General features: G+C 33.5%; 1 protein-coding gene across 31 annotated transcripts in view; it reads right to left on the bottom strand.

Annotated features, from left to right (window-relative positions):
- Nucleotides 1-18,385, bottom strand: part of CEP44 (centrosomal protein 44) — an 84,915-nt gene that overhangs the window by 57,861 nt on the left and 8,669 nt on the right. For 18 of the 31 annotated variants that reach the window (XR_010156747.1, XR_008547662.2, XR_010156748.1 and 15 more), the window contains exons 2-9: nt 14,302-14,398; nt 13,462-13,600; nt 10,486-10,633; nt 8,835-8,981; nt 8,315-8,437; nt 3,824-3,994; nt 2,628-2,834; nt 1,827-1,902 (exon numbers count right to left, since the gene is read on the bottom strand). Coding sequence is in view for 27 of the 31 variants with exons in the window: in XM_001156772.4 (XP_001156772.2) it covers nt 1,827-1,902; nt 2,628-2,834; nt 3,824-3,994; nt 8,315-8,437; nt 8,835-8,981; nt 10,486-10,633; nt 13,462-13,550 (961 nt within the window). In the remaining 4 variants the exon portion in view is untranslated. Of the gene's footprint in view, nt 1-1,826; nt 1,903-2,627; nt 2,835-3,823; nt 3,995-8,314; nt 8,438-8,834; nt 8,982-9,052; nt 9,214-9,309; nt 9,505-10,485; nt 10,634-13,461; nt 13,601-14,301; nt 14,399-18,385 lie in introns of those variants that run through there. The other 13 variants (XM_063810000.1, XM_063810003.1, XM_054683486.2 and 10 more) reach the window with 3 other exon arrangements.

The following is an 18,385-nucleotide window of genomic DNA, read 5'->3' as shown; positions in this document are numbered from 1 at the left end:
AGGTATTCACCCTAATCATAATCTGTAATCCATTTCAGATAGAGGCCTGTTAATTACTTTCAGTCCTGGCACAGTTGTTGAAATTTAGCTATGTGAACCCGGACATGTTAACTCACACCTGTAATCCCAGTACTTTGAGAAGCAGAGATGGGAGGATTGCTTGAGCCCAGGAGTTCAAGACCAGCCTGAGCAACATAGCAAGACCTCGTTTTACTAAAAACAGTATATAAATAAATAAAAAATTATCCAGGTGTGGTGGCACGTACCTGTAGTCCCAGCTACTCAGGAGGCTGAGAAAGGAGGATCACTTTAAGCCAAGGAGTTAACATCTAGGAGACTGCAGTGAGCTATGATTGCACCACTGCACTCCAGCCTGAGCAGCAGAGTAAGACCACCCTTATCTCAAAAAAATTAAAAAATTAAAAAAAAAAAAACTTAGCCATGTGTTTTCTAAATAGGTTAAAGGTATATTCTATAATCATGTCATAAAAAAAAATAAGCCTGAGCATGCAAAATCAAACTTGAAAAAGGCAATGTTTTGCAAATCACAAGCATTCAATATTCTTCCAGTGAATAAATATTTAAATTCTACTATATGCAAATACTGGTGATAAAAGCACCGACATACTTCCTGTGTGCTAGACAGGCAGACCATAAGATAAAGTTTTTGCTCTCAAGGATCTTATACTCAAGCATTAACATTTGTTGAATAGATATATGAATGGATAAATAAAACAGGCAACATTTTACCAAATCTGAAATCTGCAGCCTATAATAAATTTAGTTGCCTTAAATAGCATCTCAAATAATTATATTTAACAAGCTAATCACTGAAATTGTTCTTTGTGCAATGATACTGATATGTGTTCCAAATATGCAGTGGTCAAGAAAAAACTTCAGATCAGTTGCCTGGATTCAAATTTGATCTACCATTCAATAACTGTGTGACCTTTGCTGTAGTTACTTAATTTTGCTGTACTTCAGTTTCCTCAACTGTAAAATATAAAAATAGTACTTATCTTGCATGGTTACTTCAAGAATTAAATGAGTTAATATAGTAGTTAGAATCGTGCCAGGCACACTGTTAGTGCTAGAATATATATTATTTTATTGTTACACATATAGTAGAGCTGAAAGATTTTATAATGTTAACAATCCACAGATACTAAAAATTTAACTTAACGATGAATTCTCAATTGGACAAAACATCTCTTCTATAGCTATGATTTAATCATAGATATGGCACAAAATTTAGATCTTTTAAAAATACATAACAATCAAAACAAAGCTGTCGCTGAAAAACAGAAATCTTACCCTTGCTGCTCAGTCACACTAAGCAAAATATCAGTAGCCTAGTAAAGTGACCAGGAAAAGACCTATCCTAATATCAGATCTTTCCCATTTTATCATTATCAGTGAACTATTCACATGGAAGAAGTTTGCAATACTTTATAGATACTGACAAATGTGTTTTCTTCTCTTACATATGAGAAAGCTACTACCTACCTAAGCTTAAATTTAAAAACTTGGAGGCCAACGTTAATATCCTAGAGCACTTGATTATTCTCGAATGATTAAAACAGTAAAATATCTCTAAAAATTTTCAATTTTGTACACTGAAATTTATTCACCCACTATGTTATGTGAAATAAGTAGGCTGGTTAGTTAAGCAATTCTTGGCTTTAGTAGTCTGTAGGTTCATTATGTTCTTTGTTCTAGGAGCTTTGCAATTTCTAAACAATAAAGCTTAAGAATATTAAAATTACTATAACAATCATTTTTCTGAAAACTCATCATACCAATTCTCATAGTATTTACAAACTTACGAGGATTCAGAAGGTCCATGTCGCTACAAGAAGCGTAGTCTTCACTAACTTCATTAAACTCTATAAATTCATCATTCTGGAATAACACAGTTAAATATTTAGAATGAAATAAAAAGAAAAACCCTCTCATTTTATATTCTTAATACTGAGCATAAAATATAAAGGTAGCATGATAAATGTTTAAATATTTTTAATTTTTTATTAAAGCAATACATATACTGCATATTCCTACATATAAGAAATGTTTTAAATATGGAAGCAGATAGCAAGCTACTTGACTTCACCTTCTAGGAAGGAAAGACAGACCAGAAATCGAAATCCTGAGTAAAAAAAACAAATTTCTCAGATTTGATAAGGCAATGGTAAATTTGGTAACTATTCTATGAAATTCACAATATGATTGAAGTAAATGAGTGAAAAAAAGATAGGAAGAGTTATCAATATCTTCTGTATCTTTTCTACCCTATGAAAATAGGTCATTTGTACTATTAAAAGATATAAAATAATTTTAAGCTTTTCATATCTATCATATTCTTACCTCATTTTAAATTCTTCAAGTATTATTAACATCTGTAAAAGCTCAACTGACAAGTTTTTCAGATTATCTTATTCAATGAAGAGAGAAACAACAGCCACAACAACATACAGGCTATATTTAAACAGGACTTCATTCTAACTAGACATTTTCTCATTATTCAAATATTCTCATATTTAGCATTTCCAAAAAAATACACATATAACAATCAAAAAAAAACTTTGTTATATCTGAGATATTTTATAAATGTTAAAGGAGGAAAATACCTTTTTAGACAAAAGCATTTCTGTTTCAAGAAGAGTGACACGACTAAGAAGATTAGTCCAGGTGTTTTCATCTACCATCACTTTTTCTTTCATTTTTTGTTCCAAACAGGCTAACCTTTTCTCTATCGAAGTCAGTTTCTTAAGATTTTCTTGGCATTCAGCAAGCATAGTTTGTAGTGCAGTAATCTCAGGATTAACATTTACATCCTAAAAAGGTTAGAGAGATTAAAAATAAAATTAAACAAACTGAAATTTCTTTAAAATTAATGTATTCTCACTTCCACAGTGTTATCTCAACAGTTAGGAGAGACCGTCCTGCTTGAGAGTTAAGAGAGCTATCTCTGGATGGAGACTACTTGGCCACTTAAACTAGTTCTGAGATTTATGATCTTGATGCCTCCATTTCCTCATTAAAAAAAAAGAGATAAGAGCAGTATCTATTTCATATGATTCTTCTGATAATGAGTTAATTTGCATGATTCTCTTAATACCAGCTAGTAAAATAAAACTATTATTAACTAGCTTCTTGAAACAACGCTTAGCACAAAGCTAAGAGGAAATGACCAAAAACAACACTTAGTGCATTGAGATTGTTCGGTTTGCCATATAACAGGAAGTAGGTCCAATGGCCATCTGGTAGTTTTTGTAAGTGCCAACTGTATATTGATATACTGAGATATATAGAAATCACAAGACATAGAAACATAGAAAAAGAAGTCTTAGCAGAAACAGTAGAGATCAGACATATTGGGGTCTGTGGCAATTAAGAGTAATAGAAATGGTTTTTTAAGAGAGACAGAAAATAACAGCAAGGACCCAGAAAGGAAAATGAATAGGCAATAAAGTGCCAATCTTTTCCATTCACAATAAAGAAAATAGGTGGTAGAGAACCTCCACTATGCAAAGTAGCATATCGCTATGTCTCACTAAATTGTAGATTCCTTAAAGCCAAGTACCATATCTTATTCTACTTTGCATCACCCCAACACTTAGCCCAGCACCCTACACATATGCAGCAAATATTTGTTGAATTATTTTAGTAAGACTTATTGACACTTAAGTAATTGTAACATAGATAAAATGTCATGATTAATAATTCAAAAGGCTAGAAATATTCCAAAGTTTAGAGGCTGAAATAATTACACATATTTAAGTAAAAAATACTGGCATCTATTTAAAAAGTCCAAAGTTGTTACCTGTTGCTCAGCCTTGATTTCAGGAACCTTTACTTCAGGCATCTTTATTTCAGTAGCATTTAAGTCAGACACATCAACTGCTTCGTTAACATCTGTTATTGGACTTAATGTGTCCTCAGAAATGTCAACATTATCTTCATTATACAAGTGACGAATCACCACAGCTTTCTTCTGCATAGAGAAAAATATGTAAGAAACACTTCAATGTTTTCCTCCCACAATTATTTATTTTTTAACTTTTAAGTTCAGGGGTCCATGTGCAGGTTTGTTACACAAGTAAATGTGTGTCATGGGGGTTTGTTGTGCAGATTATTTCATCACCCAGGTATTAAGCCTAGTACCCATTGGTTATTTTTCCTGAACCTCCTCCTACCCTCCACCCTCTGAAAGGCTCCAATGTGTTTTGTTTCCCTCTAGGTGTCCATGTGATCTCATCATTTAGCTCCGACTTACAAGTGAGAACAAGTGGTATTTGGTTTTCTGTTTCTGCATTAATATGCTAAGGATAAGGGCCTCCAGCTCCATCCATGTCTCTGCAAAGGACATGATCCCATTATTTTTTACGGCTACAGAGTATTCCATAGTGTGTATGTACCACATCTTCTTTATCTGCTCTATCATTGATGGGCATTTAGGTTGATTCCATGTCTTTGCTATTGTATTTAGCTTGATTCCATGTCTTTGCTATTGTGAATAGTGCTGCAATGAACATATGCATGCATCTTTACAACAGAACAATTTATATTCCCTTAAGTATATACCAAGTAACAGGACTGCTGGGTCAAATGGTCTTTAGGTCTTTGAGGAATTGCCACACTGTCTTCCACGGTGGTTGAACTAACTTACACTCCCACCAACAGTGTATAAATGTTCCTTTTCTTCCACAACCTCACGAGCATCTGTTATTTTTAGACTTTCTAATAATAGTCATTCTGAGAAGCGTGACATGGTATCTCATTGTGGTTATGATTTGCATTTTTCTAATGATCAGTGATGTTGAGTTTTTTTCATATGATTATTGGCTGCATGTAAACCTTCTTTTGAGAAGTAGATGTTCATATCCTTTGTCCACTTTTTAATTAGATTGTTTTTTTCTTGTAAATTTGTTTAAGTTCTTTATGGATGCTAGATATTAGGCCTTTGTCAGACACAAGTTTGCAAAAATTTTCTCCCACTCCGGAGGGTGTCTATTTACTTTGCTGATAGTTTCTTTTGCTGTGTAGAAGCTCTTTAGTTCAATTAGATCCCATTTGTCAACTTTTGCTTTTGTTGGAATTGCCTTTGGCGTCTTCGTCATGAAATCACTGCCCACACCTATGTCCTGAATGGTACTGCCTAGGTTGTCTTCCAGGGTTTTTATAGTTTTGGGTTTTACATTTAAGTTTTTAATCCATCTTGAGTTGATTTTTGTGTATGGTGTAAGGAAAGGGTCTAGTTTCAATCTTCTGCATATGGCTACCCAGTTATCAAAGCACCATTTACTGACTAGGGAATCCTTTCCCCATTGCTTGTTTTCATCAGGTTTGTTGAAGATCTGATAGTTGCAGGTGTGTGGTCTTATTTCTGGGTTCTCTATTCTCTTCCATTGGTCTATGTGTCTGTTCTGGTACTAGTACCATGATGTTTTGGTTACTGTAGCCCTGTAGTATAGTTTGAAGTTGGGTAGCATGATCCCTCCAGCTTTGTTCTTTCTCCTTAGGATTGCCTTGGCTATTTGGGTCTTTTTTGGTTTCATATAAATTTTAAAGTAGTTTTCTTTAGTTCTCTGAAGACTGTCAATGGTAGTTTAATGGGAGTAGCATTGAATCTATAAATTGCTTTGGGCAGTATGGTCATTTTAACAATATTGATTCTTCCTATTCATGAGCATGGAATGTTTTTCCATTTGTTTGTGTCATCTCTGATTTCTTTGAGCAATGGTTTATAGTTTTGCTTGTAGAGATCTTTTGCCTCCCTTGTTAGCTAGATTCCTAGGTATTTTATTCTTTTTGTGGCAATTTTGAATGGGAGTTTGTTTGTGATTTGGTTCTCAGCTTGACTGTTGTTGGTATATAAGAATGCTAGCAATTTTTGCACATTGATTTTGTATCTCAAGACTTTGCTGAAGTTGCTTATCAGCTTAAGAAGCTTTTGGGCTGAGAAGATCCTCCTACAATTATTTTAAACATACACACAGCAATTTTGCAAAAGGAACACCAATCTTTAAAAATTAAAAAAAGTTTAAATTATCACATATAATGTATACATCAAAATATTACCATTACTAACATTACCATAATTTATGTGTGATGATAAAATTGGGGTTATGACTTTTAAAACAATTCTTACATTTTAGGCCAAGTGCTGAAATATTTATTAAATTACGTCTGAGATTTGATTTAAAATAAAGACAAAACAAGATTAGCAAAGAGTTGATAAATTGCTGAAACTGGATGATGGGTATGTTTGTAAATGTTTGTAATGTTCCATAATAAAAAGTTATTTTTAAAAAAGATTGCCGAATAATTCACTTATAAATAATCAAAAACTGGCTCTATGAGTAGGGCTCATTACAATTTTTCTATTAAACAAACTGCAATTTATTAGACCTTCAGCTAACAATTCAAACCTAATAATGACAACGAAAAAGTCCTGACAAAAAAAGCATTAGGTCACGGTATGCATTTACCTAGAAATCCTCTACCTGCTTCCTATTCTACAGTTTGCATACACACTATAAAAACATATGTGACTCAGAAGCGCAAATAGGCATACTATATAAGGCACTGGGATAGGAGACAATTTGCTTTAATATTGACTCAACTTTTGCTTGTAAACAAAGAAATGTACTTGTAGACTCTTTTCTAAATCTGAGAACTTTTAATACTTATTCAAATTTCTGATAAAGATCTGATATAAATTTTAATAGATAAAGAAAACTTTGCTTTAAGAAAATTAAAAATAAGTCTAATGTTTTGAAGTTTACATTTTTCTTGGCTAGGACAATTTAGACTGTCCCCTCAACTCTCATACTGAAATAGAACATTGAAAAGCACATTATATCAATAAATAATTAGTAAGTGCTCACAGTGTTCCTAATCCTGTGCTAAGCAAAATGAAGGTACAAAAAATCAGTATAAGAAAATCCCTGTTCATATATGTTCCTTCTAGTTGGGGAAGAATACAAGATATAAGTCATTTAACAGTTAGAAAATCATAAATAAAACTAACAAGAGTTAGATGAGTTAGAGATGCAAGTGTACAAAAACTATATGCACTTATTCAAAAATGGCGGCTCGGTATCATTCTTTATATTGTCCTCATTACCTAGAGCAAAATAGGCACATTAAAAAGAAGTGGCATAAGAACCTTCTCTTATAATAAAATTTCACTTTTTTAAGGTATAAAGGAATAAACATATTTTTTTGAGATGGAGTCTCGCTCTGTCACCCAGCCTGGACTGCAACAGTACGATCTCGGCTCACTGGAACCTCTGCCTCCAGGGTTCAAGCGATTCTCCTGCCTCAGTCTCTCAAGTAGCTGGGGTTACAGGCACCAGCTACCACGCCTAGCTAATTTTTGTATTTTTAGTAGAAATGGGGTTTCGCCATGCTGGTCAGGCTGGTCTCGAACTCCTGACTTTAGGTGATCCACCTGCCTTGGCCTCCCAAAGTGCTGGGATTACAGGCATGAGCTACTGTGCTAGACCCAAGAATAAATTTTTAAAATAGATTCTGTTTACATAACTCATGTATTTTGGATTAGGGCAGAAATAATACTCTAGATTATACTTCAGTCAGAAAGTATTCACATCCTTTACTTAATTACACCATTGATAATTCATCTGATATTCTATCATTCAATCAGAGTCTTCTCCAGCTGGAAGACAGCTGAAAATATATTAATAAATAATATTTTAGCTTAAGTCTCCCTTAGTGATAGAAACACTGTAGCTCTAAGTGCATTAGATTCAATTTGCCACAGCTGCTCAAAGCAGATAATGGCAGAAAAATTATCTTTCAAGAAAGAGAAAATATTCAAAATATTAACTGAAAACCAGATTCTACGTGTAGGGACTACCAATTATTGGATAATTCATACTTGGTTACAGAAATATAATGTACATAAATGAATCATTATAACCTATCACTACTGCTAATGTAGGCTCTTCATATGTTCCCATGTTTTAGGAAGACCAGAACACAATTAAGAGCAAATGTAGATAACTGCATAAGATAATCTTCCTAAATCACTACTCTTCTGTTTAGGAAATCTGGCAGAATTAGAAATTAGAAATATAAAGAGAACACGTATTTAATTTTATATTTCTATCCTATTGTTATAACTTCAGGCATACTGCCCAAAAATATATGGCATGCACTGTTAAAAATCAATGAACTCCAATATCTAACTGGAATGTTTCATCAGGTGCCAATCAGAAAAGTGAAAACTGTATATTGGATTAATTAGATAACTCTTAAACAATATGATATTTTCTTTGTGGTTGCATACCTTTCCTGAGGTCATAAACCTGCCACTGATATCAACGCCAACAGCCTCTGCAGATATTTTCTCATTGCTCAAAGGAGGTTCTGACTTACCAGAACTGATTTTCTTTCTTTGTTGTGATGGAATCTAAAAAAAAAGGTATTAGTCAAAATAACAAATTTTGTGTGAAAGCATAATTATATATTAAAATTCCATTAACATTTAAATTTTCATATATGAAATATAGCTGACAAATAATGAGACTCTAATGAGACTACATGACTTTTAAAAACTAAGAAGTAATGAAAATGTATTATGTTTGAACTATTAGTTTAACACTAGGAGTTCCCAGTCACAGGTGTATAAAACAAGAGAGTAGTATTTAAAATAAACAACAAGCTTTATAAGGTTACTCAAATCTTTGAATAATACAGTAATTACACTATGAAATAATTTGCTGTCTAGGGTTTTGATTTTATACATTAAAATACTGAGCCATCTATTAATAGCATACATCAGCATTAAAATCTATTCATAAAATTACCTTCTGAAGACTGCTTAATTCCTTGTGCTTTTTCATCACACAATTCAAAATATCACAAACAATTTGGATTTTCCATTCTGCAAACCCACATTGGATAAACTGCTTTTTTGTCAAAATTGGTTTATAATTAAATTGATCACGAAGAAGCTGCAGAGGAAACAGACTCTTGTAATAATTGGGAGCAATTTATTTCTAAAATTCCAAATGATAATGCCCACCTGGTCAGGGGAATAATGGCCACCTTTGAGAGGACAAGGAAAACCAAGCCATTAACTAAAGAGTACTAAAGTAATTCATAGGGCTGGTGTTAAGTCATGATCCAGTAAGACAGGTATCAGGTGGAAAACAGGTAGCAAAGGATATGCTGGAGAACAGATGTCTGTCCAGAGAGATGGAAAAATATAGTCAATCATCAAAAAGTGTAAATATCTTCAGAGATATTAGAAAAACTTCTTAGTTCACTAGAATACCATACCAGAGTCAGAAACTATAGTTCTATTTGTTTATAACTCTTCCACTATGTGATTTTTGGATACGTCAGTAGGCCTTTTGGTCTCAATTTTTCATTTGTAAAACGAAAAAAAACACACTAGATCAGTAGTTTCCTAAATCTACTCTGTGGAGCTCTAGAATTTCTTAAAAGTGCCTCTTAGGCTTCCATGGATGTTTTCTAGGATCAAAAGCAAGAAAGAGAAAGATTAAACAGAGACTACATATAAAAGCTCCCATTTCATTGACTGCAACTCTGCTTTTTTTAAAAGACTATTTGAGGCTGGGTGCGGTGGCTCATGCCTGTAATGCCAGCACTTTGGGAGGCCAAGGTGGGCAGAGCACAAGGTCAGGAGATCGAGACCATCCTGGCCAACATGGTGAAACCCTCTCTACTAAAATACAAAAATTAGCCAGGCGTGGTCACGGTGCACGCCTGTAGTCCCAGCTACTCAGGAGGTTGAGGCAGGGGAACTGCTTGAACCCAGGAGGCGGAGACTGCAGTGAGCCTAGATCGTGACACTGCACTCCAGCCTGGTGACAGAGCAAGACTCTGTCTCAAAAAAAAAAAAAAAAAAAGACTACATTTGATAAGTGGGTTTTTACCATTAAAAACTAATACAAACCACAGTACTTAAGCAAAAATTAATGATAAAAGCAGGGTTTTAAAAAAATCAAATACGAGATTAAATTCAGTATACACATAGTACAAGTATAAATACTAGGGTAGATACAATATAAGACATGCTCTCAGACCTCAAAGAATATATCAGTTTAATAAAAAAAAATGTCAGTAATAGTTCCTTCTTACAAACAACTAAATTAACATATAATTCTAAAAAACTGTAAGTTTTATTGAATTACATTATTCTCTAATTTCTGCCAGTATACCAAATTTTACTAAAATTTGATTAAAAAGGGCAAACAATAGCCAACAACAAATATTTACCAGTTGCTGTATTTATTAGAATAGGTAACATTCAAAAAGCAAACATGAATTGCATCTTGATTTCAATAGGGACTACATTTAAATGAGATAAATACAAATGAAAATATCCTGTCAATTGTATATGCTGCATATATTTAAGAAGTTATGACTAAATCATTAATTTTTAAAAATCATTCAATAACTAATAGTTATTGTTTGATAAACTCAAAATACCTTATAGACAGCATCTATAAAGCGCAAGTCATTTTTTGCTATGAGCTCTACATTGGATTCCATTATAAGTTCTGTTACATAAGGTGAGTATGAGGTAAAAGAATAGCTGATGATGGGCAAAGATGCTGCTGGGTCTCCCTTTATCAAACTGTTAGGAAAAAAAGAAAAATATTTTTAATAAGCATTTAATAAGCATAATTCCACAAAGTTGGATAATCAAGAAAATATTAGAAATGTTTATAATAATTTAAAACTTAACACTATAACTATAATAATTAGGTGATACATGAGACTTTCTAGATTCCATTCCCCATTTTAAACCAGTCTAGCCAGACTACTATGAAATACCACTGTTCGTCTGCTCAAAAAACTTACTATAGGTCTCTAGTACCAACTATTTACCATTGATTTTCCAAAGCTTAGTCTTACGTGATCTACTCCATTTTCTACTACTAATAAAAGCAATGTACCATCTTACAAAATTGAAGTACATTTCATGGTTTTGCAAACACTTGTTCTATTACCTCCTTTGCTCTCTACCACAAACTTCCAAAGGTAAATATTATGAATTCTAAGTTACAGATGAGGAAGATGGGATGGGAAAAAGCATGAACTGTGACTTGGTTGACCAGTCTATTACTTTTCACTTACTGCTCCTTCTAAATCGTATATTATTACCTATGTTAATTCCACCAGTCTAGAAAGGTATCCCACTCTTCTTTGCTTATCCAATTATTATTTATTTTTTACAAATCATTCATCAAATCTCAAGCTTCCCATGAAGCTTTCCTCAACTTTCTGATCTATACTGATCTCTCCAAGAAAGACTCCCAGGCTACTCAGTATCTGCTGTGTCTTTATCTGTCTGGTAGTGTTTCCTGTCTTCTTATTTTCTCAATGTGAAGTACCTTCACTGATTTTCCCACAACAAAGCACAGGAGGTATTTGTTCAATTTGCCAGTTACATTTGTTCAATTGCAGTATTTTGTACTTATATAAAGCAAATGTTTTCCAAAAAATTCAAGATGTTCACATAAACATCCCCATCTCCACCCAAATTTTTAGTAAGACAGAGAACAAATACATGATGATAGCACTGCATTTTGTTTTACTGGACAAATATGAATTATTTCTTTTATGTTTCTTTGAAATACTGTAATATTTCACCCAATCAGAAAACTCCTCTGGCAACCTTGTCTGTCTGAAACACAGTCCAAAAACAGGAAATGAAAAAAAAAATACCTTTGAACAGCAAAATCTGTCCATTTTATGCACACTATACATAGATGATAGCCAGGCACACATTTAACACTTTTTATGTTAAACAATTTCAAAAATCTTGATTATCTAGTTCCTAAGGACTTAGCATATTAGAAACAGTAAGAAAAACAGATGCCAACACAAAAAACAGCAAATGGCCAGAAAACATAACAAATGTGAAAAAGTAGAAAAAAGAATCAAAATGAGGGGGGTGTTGTGTGTGTGCTTAAATGTGTGTGGCAGGGAGACTAGCAATCTGAGTGCCTCTATGGAAGAAGCAAGTAGCATTTCAAATCTCAATAGACCCTGCAGATTTTAGTATGTTATATAATAATCTAAAAATTGTTGTTCTTAATGATGCTTTTGGGTAATAAGAAAATTAAATGTTTAAACACTGTATTTAGAAAACAAGAGAATACTGGTATATTTTAGAATTATACCTATTTAAAATGTCTTTTAAAATGTTGACACTTAAAGTGGCAAGGAGAAGACTTGGCTACTCAAACTGGTTAAACCCCTGCAAGTTCTGGATGGTCAGGATTTTCATGTTTTGAGGAATCAAGATGATTCTTACATACATGGATAACATCTGTTTCATATCTTCTGCCTCTCACATATAATGCCTATAATAACAGCAATTTGAGCTAAACTTTCTCCTTACTCTCCTCTCTATCCTTTCACTTTCAGCCTTCTCTTGAGTTACCTCTCCCTACTGTAACCTCGTTATTAGAATATCCATTCTTATATGGATATCCATTCTTATATGTAAAGCCCATTACTGAAGGATTCTACTTATGAGTTTCCCTCTACTCTTGAACATCTAACTTGGACTTGTCCCTGGACACTCATTCATTCAATAAATGTCTAATCAACTCCTAATATGTGCCATGCATAATTCTAGATGGGGGGATTCCACAGTGAAAACAAAAAACAAAGTCCAAGACTTCAGCTTACATTCTAGTAACCAATTAACATTTAACCAATCCATCAATTAATCAATGATAAAAGGTTAAGGGTAAGTGTCATGAAGAAACAGAATTATGAAGGGATACAGAATGACTGCAGTACCATATTATATAGGCATGAATATAGGAAAATGTATGTTGCCATATTCTAAAAACGTTGTCATAGTTGCAAAATGGGAGCTAAAGTGAAAGGTTCAAAGTGGGGTCTGTTAAATGGGAGAGCTTAAGAGCAATCTTCAGGTTGCCATACACAAAAAAATCTACTAACTAGAATATTCCATATGAAAAAAGAACACTTGACTTAAATGTATAAAATCTTTCCTCCATAAAAGAATAAACAAATAAATGATAAGAAAAGACTGACAAGAAATGGCAACAATCTCTTCTTATTCTGGATATACTTAACTGTAAGAAATATCATCCAACTGAATATGAGAGAATGGTAGATTATACAAATAATAAAATCTATTATACCTCTATGAGTTTAAAAGCTGTACAGAGATTATAACTTATACAGATAAATACTGTGCTTCTAAACAGTTTTAAATCTTTTAAGTTGGAATTCTTCATTAGTTCATACTTAGAAATAAACTCCTATAATTCCCTGCTTTCTCAAATATTTTAATCATTTCAAGGCAGATTTAAATAGGATCCAGGTAAAATCTGATTTTTCTCAGGTAGTCCCCCATGTTAAATATCATCTCAAATCACTAGCAAGAAGAATACAATTAAGTTTGATATTATAGCTTACCCTACACAGTCCACCTCTTCAGGATAATTTAGCAAGCGGAGCACCTGTTCTAGGTTCCGTAAGCTTCTTTTTAAGTCACCTGTTGCCATTACTTAACATCAGATTCAGCTCCAATTCTTGAAATAGTCTAATTTTTCACCTGAAAATAGAAATCCATGAAATACTGGTTAAGTCTCTGTATTTTTGAAGCTTCTTGATTCTATTTTGGTCATATCTCCTATTGGCACTTACCATATTTATCTTACCCTAGCTCTTTTTCCCCTAGCTGCTTCTCTACTACTCAAGTTCTACTTTGTAACTACTATAAGTTCCTGAATATAGGGTGTCTCCCCTACCCTCCTACATGTTTTCCTCCCAAAAAAATAAGTTTGCCTTATATTCATCTTATTATAATGTATCTTATATAACACTTGCCCAAATAGTTTTTTTTTAAGCATAAAGCACCGTTTGAGAAGACACATCAACTTGGAATAACATCCATCAGTGACTCTTTTGGATGCTTATAGAAGCTACATAACACAATCAATAAAAAATGGAGACAAATTTAGCGCAGATTTAATCAGAGTCACAGGGCTCTGATCTCACATAGTTGCCAAAAAGATACCTTTCCTAAAAACTAAAAATACATTTTAAAAATGCAGGGTTCACTTGGATAAATATGACAGATTAAATGCATGTTACCTTCCTTTCCATTTTCTAAAGATCACTAAAATGAAAGTAAATAATTAAAAATCATATATACCCACCAGGACAAAAAGAACTACAGGAGATTTCACATAACAAAACAGGTATCAACAAAATTTTGGAAAATGAAAAGCAAATGAATAAGGGATAACCAACCTAGCAGAGCACAGACCGGCCAATCCCATCTGCCTAATATTTAGGAGGAAACCAACTGAAGCAAGATAGGTTCACAAATCAGGTGCACTTGATGCTTCTGAAAGACAAAGGGGTAAGTCCAGGGGGCTGAAATAAGAATGATTATTTGAGAGTCTACATAAGAAGCAGCTAACCCTAGAATTTATTTTCCCTCCCGCCTCCTATCCCTACACACATAACTTGCTCAGCAAGGCAACTACCTCTCACCTTCCCTGGAAAGAGAAAAGAGCTTTACACTCCAAAGAAACTGAATCAAGGAGGCACTACATTTGGAAACATCAGGCAAGGCGAACAATACAGAAGGAAGTGTTTGAAGGCAGAAAGAAGTATTAATGAAAACACACACACACACTAATAAAGTTTCTTCCTATATCTCAGCCTCAAGAAGCTGTTAGACTTACATCCTCTGTGACAACAGACTATCAGGTTCTATGCTAGAGAAGGTGGATGGACCTAGAGAAAAAAGTATCACATTTCTGACATTTGAGGAAAATCCCCATTGAAAAGGGCAGGTCTTGCCCAATAAACCTGCAGCAAACTCACTTATTGATAAGCCCTAACCAGGCACCTTTTTTTCTTCGAGACTCATGTTTAAAACTGAATATATGCCCAAAGGTCAATAACTATTAGAGGGAAGCTTCAGTATGAAAAGTATATATAAATACCTTAAACAAAATAAGCAGAGAAGAAAAATTTGGTGGAAATAGAGACAATATAGAGAAAAAATTTCAAAATGAAGCTTTCCATTCTCAATGAGATTAGAAAAAAAAATTAAAACCTAAAACAAGAATAGAAGGATATAAAAAATATTAAGCTTGTGAGAATGTAAAATGAGCCAGAGATTGTTAAAGTGGATCAAAAATAAGATCTAACTACATGTTGTCTATAAGAAATCCATTTTGTTTATAAGATTAAAAGTAAATGGATAGGGAAAAATATACCATGCTAACATTAATCAAAAGAAAGCAGGAACAGTTATAATAATCTCAGACAGCAGACTTTATAATAAGGAAAGTTATTAGGGACATAGGGTCATTACGTAAAGATAAAGGACTTAATTCTCCCAGAAAATATAACAATCTTTAATGTATATGCACCTGACAACACAATGTCAAGATATATGAAACAAAAACTGACAGAACCACAATGAGAAATATACAAATCCCCTATTTTAGTTGGAGACTTCAACACTCCTCTATAAGAAATAGATCCAGCAGGCAAAAAAAAAAAAAAAAAAAAAAAAATCAGTAAGGACAAACAATATCATCTATCAACTGGATATAACAAATATTTATAGACTACTTCATCAAACAACAATAGAATACATATTCTTCTCAATTTCACATGGAACATCCACCAAGATAGACTATCTTTGGCGTCATAAGGCATACCTTAACACATTTTTAAAAAGTATAAATCATACAATGTCTGCTTTTAGACCACAATGGATTTAAATAGAAATCAACAACAGAATTGAAAATGATGGCAAAAATTAAAATTTAAATAAGATAAGTTTGAGGAGATAATTATAGTTACACAATGGATGAAAAGACACAAAAGTGGAATAGAAATTATAAGAAAATTAGAGGACCAAACTGAAAGGTTCAACATCTCATGAACGAGAGAAAATGAGGGAGGAAATTGTGAAATAATACAAAAACACCTCTTAAGGCTGAATGTCATGATTTTCTAGATTGAAAGAACACAATGAGTGATAAACACAAGAAGTGAAACAAAACTCACACCAAGATATATCACTGTGACATTTCATAAAGTAAAAGAGAAGTTTTGATAAACATCCAACAAGGCAAGAAAAGATCACATAGGAAGAATATCAAAATAGCACCAAACTTTCAATAGCAATGTTAGAAGCTAAAGGATAAAGAAACATTATCTTCAAAATCCTGAGAGGAATTACTTATAATCTTGAATTCTATACTCAACCAAGGTATCAAATACCACACCCAGCAGATTTACTCTAGGTATGCAGGGGCTTAGTACAACATTCTAAAAATCAATGTAAGCCACATTAGCAGGTCAAAGAAGGCAAATCATGTATTATCAACGGATGTAGAAAAAGCACTTGAAAGAAATCTAACACCCATCCATAATAAATACTCTCAGCAAACTAGGAATAGAGGGAAAGTCCCTCAACTTAATTGGGAAAATACCTAGAATTCTGAAACAAACAATACAATTAAAAAATAAGCAAAAGATGTTAACAGATATCTCACTAAAGAGGATATATGGATTGTAAATAATATGAAGAGGCTCAAAATCAATTATCATTAGAGATTTGCAAATTAAACCAAAATACCACTAAACACCTATTAGAATGACCATAAAGCCTACAAAAAAACCAACAGCTAACACCACACTTAAGGCTGAGAAACTGTATACTTCCCCCAAAGACTGGGAATAACACGAGGATGTCCTATCTCACCACTCCTATTCAACAGTGTTCTAGAAGTCCTAGCTAGTGAAATGAAGCAAGCAAAGGAAATAAAATACCTTAGGAAGAAAAGAATAAAGTGGTCTTCATTTGCAAAAGACATGATTGTTTATTTAGGAAATGCTGAAGAATTAACAAAAAAAACCCCTAAAAGTAAAAAGTGAGTATAGCAAAGTCACAGTATATAAGGTTAATATACAAAAGTCAAATGTTTTCCTATATACTGGCAATAAATGATTAGAATGAAATATAAAACTAAAAACACCATTATCATAGCACAAAAACACTTATAAGTCTAACAAAATATGTAAATGATCTGTATGTGACAAATTACAAAACTATGAAAGAAATCAAAGAAGGTTTTAGCTAGAAAAGGATAGTGGAACAGGACCTCCCCAGCCCTTGTCCTTCACAGAAACACCAATTTAGCAACCATCTATGTATAAAAGTGCCCTGATGGGTCCAAGTAGAAGGCTGTGACATCCTTCTGGAGTCCAAGACTGATAGAAGCCATTTTGAGAAGGCAGAATTATGCCCCAGTAGCAGGCATGTGACTACAGAACTGGCTCCAGACCCAGCAGCAGCCTCATCAGCATGTGGGCTTCAACTCACCTGTCCAAGGTCTCACAGGAAGACTTGTTTGTCTGGGAACCCAGAAGGAACCACACCCACCTAAGCCCCAGTAACAGGCCCACAACCGCAGACCTGATTTTGAACATGTAAGCAGACCCACAACCTGGCTCCACCTAAGTGACTGTGGTTTGGAAGTCAGTCTCACCAAGGGACCCAGCAAGAGAAGATCTTCATCTACTGAAATCACTCTGTTTAGTACAGAAGTGGGAACTGCTCCTTCAAATGTACAGACACCAATGAAAGACTCAAGGGATTATGAGTAAATACAACATGCCGAAGGAAACCAATAAGGTTACAGAAACTGACTATAACAAGATGTAGATCCATGATCTGCTTGACAAAGAATTCAAAATAATCATCTTAAGCTCAATGAGCTACAAAAACAAACAAACAAATAAACAAACCCAGATAGAAAACGAAATAAAAATCAGGAAAACAATACATGAACAAAAAGTTCAATAAAGGAGAAGCATAAAAAAGAACCAAACAGAAATCCTAGAGCTGAAGGATACAATGACTGAACTAAAAAATTCAATAGAAGGCTTCAACAACAGACTCAATCAACCAAAAGAAAGAATCAGCAAACCTGAACACCGGCCATAGGAAATTATACAATTAGAGGAAGAAATATTAAAAAGAATAAAAAGTGAAATGAAGTAATACTACGGGACTTATGGTACACCACTAAGTAACTTAATAAACACATTATAAAAGTTCCAGAAGGCAAAAAGACAGAGAGAAAGGGGCAGAAAGCACATTTAGATTATGGCTGAAAACTTACCAAATCTAGGGAGGAAAATGGACATCCAGACTCACGAAGCCCAAAAGTTCCCAAATAGGTTAAAGCCAAAGAGGTCTGTACCAATAGACACTATAATGAATTTGTCAAAATTCAAAGACAGAGAAAAAATTTTGACAGCAGTGACAGAAAAGTAACTTATTTCATATAACAGAGCCTCC

The sequence above is a fragment of the Pan troglodytes genome, chromosome 3 (genome assembly GCF_028858775.2).
Source record: "Pan troglodytes isolate AG18354 chromosome 3, NHGRI_mPanTro3-v2.0_pri, whole genome shotgun sequence".
NCBI lineage: Eukaryota > Metazoa > Chordata > Mammalia > Primates > Hominidae > Pan > Pan troglodytes.
The sequence above is the reverse complement of the archived record's forward strand: the minus strand, read 5'-3'. Positions and strand labels throughout refer to the sequence as shown.